General features: G+C 47.2%; 1 protein-coding gene and 1 pseudogene across 1 annotated transcript; one reads left to right on the forward strand and one right to left on the reverse strand.

Moving 5' to 3' along the window:
* The first annotated feature begins 631 nt into the window (after positions 1 to 631).
* LOC136476032 (tetraspanin-2-like) lies at positions 632 to 3,078 on the forward strand (annotated as a pseudogene).
* Positions 3,079 to 3,312: 234 nt separating this feature from the next.
* On the reverse strand, positions 3,313 to 4,874 carry LOC136476031 (CASP-like protein 2D1). The gene is made up of 3 exons (XM_066473700.1): positions 4,613 to 4,874; positions 4,236 to 4,347; positions 3,313 to 3,934 (listed from the first exon to the last, which is right to left on the reverse strand). Exons 1-3 carry the CDS (start codon positions 4,756 to 4,758, stop codon positions 3,635 to 3,637), a joined length of 558 nt encoding a protein of 185 aa, XP_066329797.1. The 5' UTR covers positions 4,759 to 4,874; the 3' UTR covers positions 3,313 to 3,634.
* Positions 4,875 to 12,731: the final 7,857 nt, after the last annotated feature.

Genomic DNA, 12,731 nt, shown 5'->3' on the forward strand with positions numbered 1-12,731 from the left:
CGGGCCGGTCCGGCACGAAAAACAGCCCAGCAGGCCGTGCCTGGGCCGTCGGCCAGGCACGGTGCCCGCCTCGGCACGGCCCGGGAGGCCCGGCGTGCCGTGCCGGCCCAACCCCTATCGGGCCGTGCTTTCACGGGCCCGGGCCGGCCCGTTGGCCATCTATAGGCAGCAGGACAACGCGGCGGGAGTGCGAAGGTTCCAAGAGTCGAGCACGTCTGGCTGAGGGCGCAGGGCACCATGTGTTTGTTACTCGTTCTTTCTGACTCACTGGACAGTGGCCACGTCCCGCTCCTCCGCTCCAAGCTGAAACTGCAGCTGGGCAACAACAAAGACTCTTTTGGCTGGCTCACACCGTCACGCGTGTTGGTGTGGCCTGCCGAGGGCGCGTAGGAGCAAACCGACCATGCCTCTGCCACAGTGCCCGTCGGCCGTGGCCATGGAATGCGACGTCCGAGTCCCACGCTACGGCCTACGCGTCGTAACGTCGGCGGGGTGCCACCCGAACAAATCCTTGTCCGGGCCCACACGTCATCCTCTCTCAAAACCCAGCACATCGACAGCAGCAGCAGCAGCCACCACGGCACCACCCACCCACGCAGAGCGCAGAGCAGCACAGCCACCTCACCACCCGCCGCCACCACCACCACCTCGCCATGGCGGTGAGCAACAACATCACGGCGTGCGTGACGCTCCTAGCGCTAATCTGCGCTGTCCCCGTCATCGCCTCAGGGATCTGGTTCGCGTCAGCACAGGGCGAGGAGTGCGCGCGGCTAGCGCGGTGGCCCGTGGCGATCCTAGGCGGGCTGCTCCTCCTGGCCGCGCTCGCGGGCTTCGTGGGCGCGTACTGGAACCGGCGCCGGCTGCTGGCGTTCTACCTCTTCGCGATGGCGTCGCTGGTCGTGCTGCTCATCGCGCTGCTCGTCTTCGCCTTCGCCGTCACGCGCGGGTCCGGGGCGTACCCGGTGCTGGGGCGCGCCTACGACGACTACCACCTCGACGGGTTCTCCATGTGGCTCAGAGGGTATGTGTCTGATGACCCTGGAAGGTGGGAGAAGATCAGGGCGTGCCTCGCTGTCTCTGATACTTGTAAGAAGCTCACGAGACAGGCCGCGATTCACTAGCGCCGAGCAGTTCTATCAGTCGCGCCTCTCCCCGCTCCAGGTATGTATGTTGTTATGTGTCCATTATCAGTCACCTCCTCCTAAGCTTACTGTTCATTGAGCTCCATTTTCCATGATTTTCTTGCTGATTTTAGAATGTACAAACCCTAAGCAGAGTACTTACAGAGGACTAGCACTAGTAGCTTCTAGTAGTGACACTTGCGTAGCTGAGGAGACAGAGACAGGGAGAGGGGAAAAAAAGAGAGGAATTTTTTAATTGCTTTAGGCTCAATCAATCAAAGGATCTGGAGCCCTCCAGAGATGCTACTACCAGAAGGGGATAGGAGGAATCAGATGACAAACTTTCTGACAGGGCTTAGCAAAAAGATCATGGGCAGGCATCTCTACCGTCACTGTGGCGTGGGCCTCTCCTCGCCTTTCGCCACGATGCAAATGCCAAAGGGGCATCCATGTGTAGGACCGTCGGTCTGTTCGTTTCGGTGCTGTATGGCTGACTGTTTCAGCTTATAATTCATGAGCTTATATGATCATATAAGCCTAGCTGAACAGGCTGCGTGTTGCCACATTTCAGCTTATAATTCATGATCGTATAAGCCTAGCTGAACAGGCTGCGTGTCGCCACAATACTTCACTTCCTGGATCAAATCGGATGCTGACATCGACTGGTTTGGGTGGGAACATTAGTAGCTGCGTGGTGGGCGATTTCTTGGTTGGAAATGCTATCTCTTTTTTTTTTGTCAGTAACAAAAGGGTTTTAAACTTTATTAGTTACTAGCAATACCCATCTCGAAGTTGGAACTCGTTTTTATCACGAAAGAATCATCATGCGAAATTCGTCCCCGCGTCTCTCTCGAGAGCAATTGTGGATTTATGCTGAGTTCTTTGTGAGAACAAGGAACAAGGTCGGAGAGCGATAGCAGACGGTCTCATGGGACGGTGCATTGGAGTGATACGAACACTGCTTTTGTAGTTTTGTTAGCTGTGGATCTGTGTACTAGTGATTGTAATCCCTGTTTCCATCACCTCGATTCGGGGTTTTGGTCACCTTGACAGCCGTGTTCTTGGCTTTGGCGCGAGTGCAGCTAGCATGGGCACAGTGATTGTAGCTGATAAGATACAGCATGTTCGCTGGTTGGTTTCAGCCAGCCTAAATCAGTTAACCAACAGTATTTTTCTCTCACAATAAACCAGCATCAGTCAGTCCAAACCAGTCCAGAAAAAAACCAGCTAACAGGCTTATAGTATTTTCGTCTTGGTGTCCACATCTGCGCAGAGTTTGTCTGTCAGATTACACTACACGATGTGTTTGGGTCCATCCATCTCTGCACCCTAATTCAATCAACAAACTGTTTATTAAAGGAAAAAAAAATCCATCTGACGACTGACGCTGCGTTGTTATTGTGCAAATTGAACCACGGTGCAGTCTGGGTGCTGCAAGCCACCGTCGGTATGCGGGTTCAGCTACGTGAGCCCGACGGTGTGGACGGCCCCGGCGCGGCCGGCGGCAGGACCCGGACTGCGGGCTGTGGAGCAACGACCCGGGGCAGCTGTGCTACGAGTGCGAGTCCTGCAAGGCGGGCCTCCTGGAGGCGCTCCGGGACCAGTGGCACAAGGCCAACATCGCGCTCGTCGTCGCCACCGTCGCGCTCGTCATCCTCTACCTCGTCGGCTGCAGCGCATACAAGAACGCGCAGGCCGCCGCCATCTTCGGCCGCTACAAGTACTAGCTAGTACGGAGTAGTAATTAAGCTGCTGCTGCCGATGATCGATGTGGTTAAGGATTTTTAAGCTTTTTGTCATATATGTGGATTGTGGATTTGTGTGTTTCCTGGAGAAGCATTTGTGTGTGTTCATCATGGCAGTGGTAGTGGTAGATGTGTAAGGAGCAGTAAGGTGGAGGAGATGTGTAACAGTGTAAGATTAGTTAATGGTGTTTTTCCTACTAGTATTTGCCGACGAGTAATGTATCTGATGATCTGAAGAAGTGGCCAAGTGAGATGTACTGCTGGATCATGGCTGATTGATTCAGATTCGTACGTTGTTTACTGACATTGAGGGAACTCAGATTTGCTGTGCGTGGGTTCAGTCAGATTTGTCACCATGTGCTTGGACTCTTTGCATCGTGCTGGTATGCATTGGATGCTATCGTAGAGAACAGTAACGGGCTCCGACAAGCGACAAGGCACGCTGCCTTACCCCATGGACGGATCCTGGTGCTCACCGATGCCACTCCAGAACCAGACCAGGGCTCGTGCGTGTCACTGACACTCCGGTAACGATTTTGCAACAAGAAACGTTCGCGGAGAACCTGTATACAGACACATGAGTACATGACATGACACATGCATGGCTTATTGGCCTGTGCAAAGATCGATCGATGCCCTTGGTAGTAGTGGTAAGAACACAAAGCAAACGTTCGCTCACTGTCACTGCTGCTGCTGCACACAGTGTCGAAGTCGAACACCAGCAGCTGGAGGAGGAGGTTTGCCAACCGAGACACGTCAGCACAGTCGTCAGTGGTACCTCACTTGCTCCTCCTGTGCCTGTGCGTGCTTGGGTTGGCCGTCAGCGTCAGCGTCAGGCGGCAGGTGGCACGGAGTGCTGCTGAACACCCTGAAGGCGGAGACGAGGGAGAGCGCGACGAAGCAGGCCAGCGCGGCGGCGTGCAGCGCCAGCGACACCGTGGCCTTCCCGCAGAAGCGGCCGAAGTAGGAGCACACCTCGCCCCACGACACCTCCCGCTCGCCGCGCCGCGCCAGCTGCAGCAGCTCCGCCGCCGCCGAGGCCGACGTCACCAGCAGGTACGCCGACGCCTGCACCCACCGGCCACCCGTGCATATGCATGCACAAGCGATGTCAGTCAGGTCCCGTTTGGGACGCAAACACGTCGAATGATTCTGGTCTCTGCATCCCGTTTTCAGCAGAATAGCTGGGTTGTTCTGCATTTCAGTTTTCAACGTTGCTCTGTTCTGCTGAAATCAGCGTGATCCTATTCCTATCTTCTACTGCTACTCCTGTCCTGATCAGTTTGTCGATGAACAATTGTCGTCTCCTCGCCAATGAATTAAGAGTATATACTGTAGAGAAGAGAAGAGAAGAGATGTTGGGTGAGACCTGATCCATGACGAGAATCACCCAGCCGTAGCGAGCGAGGGGCTTGAAGGACGAAAGCAAGATGGAGGCTACCGCGTAGGCAGCTGTGACGGCGTTGACGCCAACCAAATAGCTGACAAAACGAATTCAGAATTAGCGCGATGATGCGTTTTCTTTCAAGGAGAATAATTCAAAATCATGTTACAAATTCGAAAGGGTACAGCAGCAGCACGTACTGGTACAGCGGAGAGGAATTAAACAAGAGGGTTCACAGCCCAAGGAAGCGTTTGGTTATTAATCATACTTACTGCAAGTCTATCCGAACTTGCATCCGGCAGGGAGAACTAAGCAGACAGCAATTGAGGCATAATTAAGCTGACGGTGGATGCTTAGAGTACCTGAATCCGGAGAGATCGGAGAACTTGACCTCCCCGTAGGTGTCGTCCGCCTGCGCGTTGGTGGCCATCTCCCAGAGCGAGGCCAAGGCGAGCGGGACGACGCAGACCCTGAGCGCCATCTCGGGGACCTTGAGCCCCGCCGCCATGGCCCTGGACTCGGTGTGCGCGTGCCGTAGAGCCAAGGGGGACGAAGAAGATGGAGAAGACAGGAGGAGTTTGGCGCACTCACTAGCGTCCAGAGCGTAACAGGCCCCGTGTCCCGGAGATGAATGCGGTGCGCCTGGCCTGGCCCACGGAACGATGCATCGAGAGGTGGAATGGAACCTGTTTCGGTGTCGGGTAGTACGTTCACGTGTTGGGCATGGTTGAATTGCAATCTTCCTGCTTTTTTCAAAGGTCTACTTAACTCCGCCTTTCACATTTGATCTACTTCACCTTCAACTATAAAACCGTCTGTTTTACCCCTGAACTTTCTAAAACCGTCTATTTTACCTCCGGACGGTTTTCAGCGGGGGTTTACTACAGTACCAGTGGGTTTGAATTTTTTTTTTATTTTTGATGATTTTTTGAAAAATCATAGTAAATCATAGAAAAATCATAAAATAAAAAATCTAATTTTATTGGACTCCACATGAGTAGATCTACACAGTGAATATATAATACGGTATGCTTTAGTACAATTTTTTTTGTAGCTTTAGATTAATTGGAAAATCCAATTTTGTCTGTAATTAATTAGAATTTATCTATAACTAAGTTATACATAGTCCAATGAGTACGAAATTTTTACTATAGTTCAAGCATACAATAATTAGCGTACCATAAAAATTTCACCACAATTGGACCATAGAAGCTGCAGCTATGAATTATTCCAATTAATTACAGACAAAATTAGATTTTCCAATTAATCTAAGGCTACAGTAAAAATTTTGTACTAAAGCATACCGTATTATATATTCACTATGTAGATATACTAATGTGGAGTTTAACAAAATTAGATTTTTTATTTTATGATTTTTCTATGATTTACTATGATTTTTCAAAAAATCACCGAAAATAAATAAAAAAAAGGAAATTCAAAACCAACGGCACTGTAGCAACCCATCGTTGCTGTAGCAGACCCGCTGTTACTGTAGCAACCGCCGCTGAAAACCGACCAGGGGGTAAAATAGACGGTTTTAGAAAGTTCAGGGGGTAAAACAGACGGTTTCATAGTTAGGGGTTGAAGTAGACAGTATGAAAGGTGGGGGTTAAGTAGACTTTTTCATTTTTTCAAACAAAGAGAATAAGGATTTGCAAACACTGGGAGATGTAAAATTTGTGGTACCAGGAGCTGCATTTGTGTTGAGTTTGTCATATCAGACATAACATCGTCATGTTTGCTTTGTGTGTTGTTGTGTTATGTGGTAGTTGGTGAGGATATACTAACGAATAAAATAATAATAATAACAATAATAAAAGACGTTTCTGGTTTTGGTCCATTTGGTTAGTGGGCGAGGTCAGTTGGGCTGTGTTTAGTTGTAGTAATTTGGATTTTGGGCTACTATAGTACGTTCGTTTTTATTTGGCAAATAGTGTTCAAATATGAACTAATTAGGCTCAAAACGTTCGTCTCGCAATTTCCCACCAAACTGTGCAATTAGTTTTTCTTTTCGTCTACATTTAATGCTCTATGCACGGGCCGTAAACATTCGATGTGACAGATACTATAGCAACTTTTTGGAAGTTGGAATGGAACTAAACAAGGGCTTGGTTTCTCTTTGTTGCGAGCTATGATGACGCTCGTGCAGGGTGCGCCTGTGTGAAGGGAGATGCGTCTGATAGAAGCTTGATCCCCACTAGACAATACACGCGGTAAAGCTGGGCACGCACGGGAATGCGCGTGGTCGGCGAGACCAGCCGTCCGCACCACCGCTCAACGGGCCTACTCTGCATCAGCGGAGCCACCACCTGCGTCGATGCAGTGCGCCTAGTGTTTGCCTATGCATGCTTACACACATACACGCGCCGCTCACGACAGCAGCCGGCCGCGGTGACGTCGCTCCAGCAGCCTCTACGGCAACTATACATCGGGGGCTGCACAGGGGTTGGGCGGCGGCCACATTCCTCTGGCTAAGGGCCCGTGCGCCGACTGTGCTCTGCTGGCCCAATTCTTGGTTGCTGCTCACGGGCCTCTTTCATTCACTCACTCGCTCGATGCGTCCTAATAGTAACTCCACAGGATTTTTTAAAAAAACAACCATTTTTCTTATAAATTATCATATCTATATCATAATGATAAAGAGACAAAATTTCTGGCCATTTTTTTATCGTCCATCCATTTTTTCCTCTAACTACCGGCAGTCGAGAGTTTCTTCTGTCTAGACTTATATAACCCTAGATAATTAGGACAAATAAATCTCTGAGCCATAGGATTAGGAAACCTAATTCAAATAGAAAAAAATTAGACAAAATCTTATTTTACTTTCTATATAAGCGTCTCTTTCAACCCTGACTTTTTACTTCCCATAACAATAACATAATACGTCCACCATATATTGCATTGATGCCCGCAATCCAAAGTTTGTGTCCAGCAAAGAGATCAGTCCGACCACGATGTGTTGGCACAAGAGACCGAGCCCTCCTCCAGGTGAATTAATAGTCTCTGAGAAGTATCCTAACCATGCACAATACATGAATCAGGTCTGCACCATCTAAAAGCAAGCTACCCCATTGTTTATCGCCTTGTTCGTTTGGGCTTAGTTTGGCTTATAAGCCATACTTTTTCAGCCAACGAACAATATTTTTCTCTCACACCAAATCAGCCAACAATACTTTCAGCCATGGCTTATCAGCCTAAACAAGCCCAAACGAACGCGCGTATATAAGGCGTATTAGGATTTGAAAGTATTTCAAACTGCGATTTCGCTAGTAAGTTCTCTTACAACATATTATCATGAGGCATGCTATTTTTGTTAGTCATGGGCATGGTGTGGAAAATGGGAACAGTGTGGAGTTTAGGGTAGTGGAAGTTGTGGACAAGTGTTAGCTTTAGAAAAATTACATGAGCATGTTTCTGTGAGTTGTCATCATAACTGGCTGTTATCTCCTTTTAGAAGATGCATCATCAAAGGTTGTTTATTCAATGGTGTGTTGTATTTCATGCAGTGATTTGAAGATCAAAGATAATTTTGTTTTAGGACTAGGTTATCTGTTTTGTAGCTTATATTTTACTTTTGTAGACGGCATTTGTATGCTTATTTATGGACTGAAAATGGTTGTTTTCTTATTTTTTTGGAATGGTCTTAGAAATGTTGCAGTGTCTTACTACAGCTGTTTTGAAGTACATTGGGGTGATGTTACCCTTGTATAGTAGTGTGTTGTGTTGTTGGTACTTAGATTTGTATGTATACTAGGCAAGGCAATAGAGCAAATGAGTTTAGGGTGCCTCCCTTTTAGAGTTTGAGCCATGTGTACTTTTACTTATATGCAAATATTACTATTTTTACATCCTAGGACTCAATGTATTTTTTTCTTAATCAAAGTGTAATTTTATTTTATTTGTTTCTATAAGTATTTGAGTTTGAGTTTTATGAATTGTTCTTAGGTGATCAACCTTATCCAATGAAAGATAGCTGAGTTGTGTTCTTTTGAATTTGTGCTTAGTTGATTTCTTATGTAAAATTCTGCTTTTTTTTATTTTCTTTTAGGTTGTTTATTTCTGTTAGTGAATATTATATCTGTTTTAGTATGTTGTGTGATTGAGTATTATTGTTTGTTGCATCAGTTTTAGTTCTATTAGTTTTTTAATTTATTTAATTTTTTGTTAGATGGTTCGGAAAAGGCCTGCTGGTGTTGTTGATTTATCTAGTTCCGATGATTCTGAAAATGATGATTTGATGATGTCTAGTGTTCTCAACTTCCTTATATGGATTATGATTCATATCAATCTGCTTCGGAAACTCATGTTGTTTCATATGTGAGGGTTCTGTTTGTAACTCATTTTTATTTTTTTGTATTTTATGTAATTTTTTGTTGTAGTTATTTTTTGTTGTTGATTACAGGGTGATTCTTCCACTGACAATTCAATTTTTGACCGACATTTGTATGAGAAGTGTTTGAAAGATGTATGGATTTGTTCATTTTTCCCTTCTTGTCTTTGTCTCTTTAGGTTTTGTCGGGTTCATAAATCCGGGGTCCCCAATGGATCCGCTTCCCTATAATACTTAGCCCAGCAGGTGACGCAGCGATAGCGCGCGTCTGGGCCGGCCTAGATATACAATGACAGGCCGAGACAACGATCCGATCCCTGACCAACACCTCCGGCCAAAAGACCTGGTCGGAGCCCCGACCGGAAGGCCCGGCCGAGGTGGGACCACAGTCTGACTCTGACCCCGTTGCTCCGACCGAGGATATGCCAGACCTTTGCTCGCCTCTGTTTCCCGACCGACACGGTTGGGGCCGACTGGGAAAGACCGACCAGGATGCCTACTCGATGTGGACCTAGGGAGCAGGCGGAGCAGATAAGGTAAGGCACTCCAGTCAACCACAATACCGAGGACCGTACCCTGCCATGTCCTGTGCACCTATAGGACGGTGTCATTAGGCCATGTCAGACGGACACTATACAACCTACCAGACGTAGCAGAGCACAAACAGTATTGTAGGCGTCGTCATTTGCCATCCTAGGCGAACACTGTGTAGCCTGCCAGGTACACCATGTCATGAACAATAAGGTGGGCGATGGCGTGCCGTACCCGATGACATGGGCAACAAGACTAGGTAGCACCCGTACACTCTCTCTCCCTTTCCGTCTTTAACTTGTAAGGCCATTCCCTTCATCTATAAAAGGAGATGTGCTCTCTCCTCTTTGAAAACAGCTCAACAACTCTAGAGCTCGATAGCTACACAGTCTATATGCTCTCAACAGTTGATAAGCTCGGATACACAGAGCATACGCTCTAATACTTAGCGCACGTTTGAGTATCTATCACTCTCTTCCACTCGGTTCAGAGTTTGACCGGGCCTCTAACACCCCATTCCTATTCCTTACTCGTTTGTAACCCCACAACAAACTTCGAGCACTTGGGCTCAGAAATAAAGTCACCGACCGACTGAAACTGGATGTAGGGCACGTTGTCTGAACCAGTATAAATCATGTGTCATCACGCGCTAGGTCACATCGGATCACAGCGCACGGCAAACCTACAAATATTTATTTGTTAGCCACATTTCGCACCGACAGTTGGCGCCGTCCGTGGGAGAGACGCCGTGCGTTCATTCTTTTGGTCATCGGATGGCCCACCTTTCCCCCATCTTCGGCATGGCGGGCTCGAGCGATACGATTCGCTTTGGCTTGCTGGAGTTTCCCACGCTCCCACTTGCTGGGATGTGGGCTCCTCCCATCTTCATGCCACTCTAGACCTTCCTCTTCGGGAGTCTGGACTTCGTCGCCGACCAGCTCGGCGTACTCTGCCTCCATGAGAAGGCGCTCATCCTGGCGTCCACTAGAGGAGGAGGAGCGCCCTCCATCGGCCCTGGGCCACTCGACGACCTCAACAGTCGAGACACCCCACGCTTCGCCTCGAGCCCATGCAGGGCTCAAACCCCACGGTGAGTGATGTACATATTGTTCTTTACTCACTGTTTAACACCTTCCTCCAACTCTCTAGAGGGACCCTGTTGTCCCCACCTCGACCGCCGTACAACCGGTCCCCCTACATCACCGATAGGATAATTATTTAACCTAACGGTAAAAAACCGACAAAATGTCAGTTGAGTAACCGTAAAAAAATGCACTTTCTCTGTCGGTATCGATTTTTCCCTGTCGACTTACAACGGTCAAGAAAATATTTTCCCCATCGGTGTTAAACCGCCGAGGAAATTACGATCCACAGGACAATTGTATACATCTAATGAATGCAATAGCATTTTCTATACATTTCAAAAAACAATATATTTAATATCATTTGCACATAAAATACACAATTATTTTAAATATAGCTTGAATCCAATAAATATAACATTAATCGAATACATACAAAGATGTCTTGCATCAACATACCAAAATACACAATACATCTAAACATTTGACACCCATCTACCCAAAACAACTTCTCCAAATATTTGGCATCAGCATAACAAGCTCTTGCACAACCATGAGTTAGTACTAGCTAAGCATTTACTACCAGCAGAGTACTGGACGAAGCAACGACGGCAACCTCGCCATTGTCGCTGCAACCCCACATCTCCCTGGTATTGATGCTCTAGCTTGTCTATCAGTTACCACACTAATGTTTTGTAGAGGGTCTGCATAATAATAATAGCAGTCAACAAGTTTACCAATAAACTAAGCAAAATCACAAAAAGCACAATGACATTCAGACAAGTAAAATGAGACATGTTGCATCCATTTTCAGACAATGCACAATGACGTTCAGTTTTCAGAAGAAAAAAACATGCAGCACTCTCAGGTTCTGTGAACTACAAACTCTTGCTGAAAATTTGTGAACTATGGCATTCAAGAGGGCTGCTACATCTCGCACAGAAATTGCAAACATGTATGTACAGCTATAGGCTACATGTACGAATGATCTGGGTTCTGGGTCATTTTCATCCCACTCTCACACACAACTACATAAAATAAACTTACCAGGTCAGTGACATATTCAGTAGCAATGTCCTTTACAAGTGCAATAGTTCCTGGAAGTGGCTGCAAAATCAAGAACACCACATATGAGCAAATAACAATGTCTTTTATTATAACTTACAATGTAAATTACTACTCTGAACTATATAGGATTATTGTTTGCAGTATATTCTTAATAAAAGAACACAAGAATAAATTAAGGAACTAGACATGAAATTATTCTATCTATATGAACTTCTAATGTTATTAGCCTTAGCAAGCATCGACAAATTTCTATCAACATCTTAGTAAAGCTGATATCACTTTAAAGCCATTGTGCATTCACATTTTAATCGGATCATGGAGCAAGATCTCAACCTACATAAATCCTGATCCTAATTTTTTAAGTGATCGATCCATCCTCTATATCTCAATCTGAACAAACCATGCTTAATCTAAAAGTTGCAAGATGAATGATTTTAGGATGTAATGTTGCGGCAGCTAGCCTCTGCACTAATTCATAGCTCTAAACCTAAAATATAGTCCTTGTGTACAAAGAATGAGTTACTGAATCATGATTATTATGGAAACTAGAAAAGGATGAAATAATCTTGGCCCATTCAGTTAATTACCTTGTGGAGATGATACATGCATTTATTCAACAGGATCTGAAAATCCCATGCTGCTCCGCTTCTCCCAATCACGTTCTAGCACTCCTCTCTAGTCCAGTCACAAGCTAGCACTAGATCTGTGCATATGAAAAATCCAAGCTACTCTGCTCCAAATCATCAGCTAGCACTAAGTCAGAGAAGGTATTGAGGAGAGCTAGCACTAGAACAGAGAAGATATTCATATCGAGATACTAGATCCACTCTAGGTCCCTAGAAATAAACCTCGTTGGGCATAAGAAGGGAGAGGCAGCACTGACGCACCTTTTGCTTGGGCTTCTTGCGGCCAATGCGAGAGGGCGCTGCTAGCGTCTCCTACTTGCGGCCGCCGCGGGAGGGGTGTCAGGGCCAATGCAGGCTTCACCGGCACTAGATCTCCTGAGAGGGGGCGGCTAGGTTCGTGTGGCAGCCTGGTAGGAGTAGCGGCGCTACGACGAGAGGAAGGGGCGGTGACAAGATCTAGCGTGCGGCGCTGGGAAGAGGGGTCGTTGGGGTTGAAGGAACCGAGGAAGCCGCCGCTGCCCTCGATGCATGGATGGGGAGAAGGGGAAAGGAGGCGCAGTAGGGGACCCAGGTGCTGCTGGAGTACAGGAGGAGACCAAGGGGCACCACGGGATCTACACCACCGCGCCGCCGTCGGAGATGCCGCGCCATTGGGTGCAGTCGGAGTCTCAGAGGGGCCTCGCCCCCGCTCATGAGAGAGAGTAGTGCAGCGTGGCGTGGCGTGACTGAGGGAGGGGGAGAGGGAAACGAGAGAGTAAGGAAGGGGATATATAGTCTAGGGTTTTTTAGGTGGGTCGATTTGGGCCGAAGGTCTGCATGGGCTGAATTGCTATACAATTTAAAT

Source organism: Miscanthus floridulus, chromosome 8 (assembly GCF_019320115.1).
Source record: "Miscanthus floridulus cultivar M001 chromosome 8, ASM1932011v1, whole genome shotgun sequence".
NCBI lineage: Eukaryota > Viridiplantae > Streptophyta > Magnoliopsida > Poales > Poaceae > Miscanthus > Miscanthus floridulus.

What these genes read in the sequence shown, in the direction of transcription:
- LOC136476031 (XM_066473700.1), bottom strand. Translation starts at nt 4,758, where the DNA reads ATGGCGGCGGGGCTCAAGGTCCCCGAGATGGCGCTCAGGGTCTGCGTC. An exon ending in TCCGATCTCTCCGGATTCAG is followed by an intron (nt 4,348 to 4,612) that starts GTACTCTAAGCA and finishes TCGTTTTGTCAG; the next exon opens with CTATTTGGTTGGCGTCAACG. An exon ending in TGATTCTCGTCATGGATCAG is followed by an intron (nt 3,935 to 4,235) that starts GTCTCACCCAAC and finishes CGGTGGGTGCAG; the next exon opens with GCGTCGGCGTACCTGCTGGT.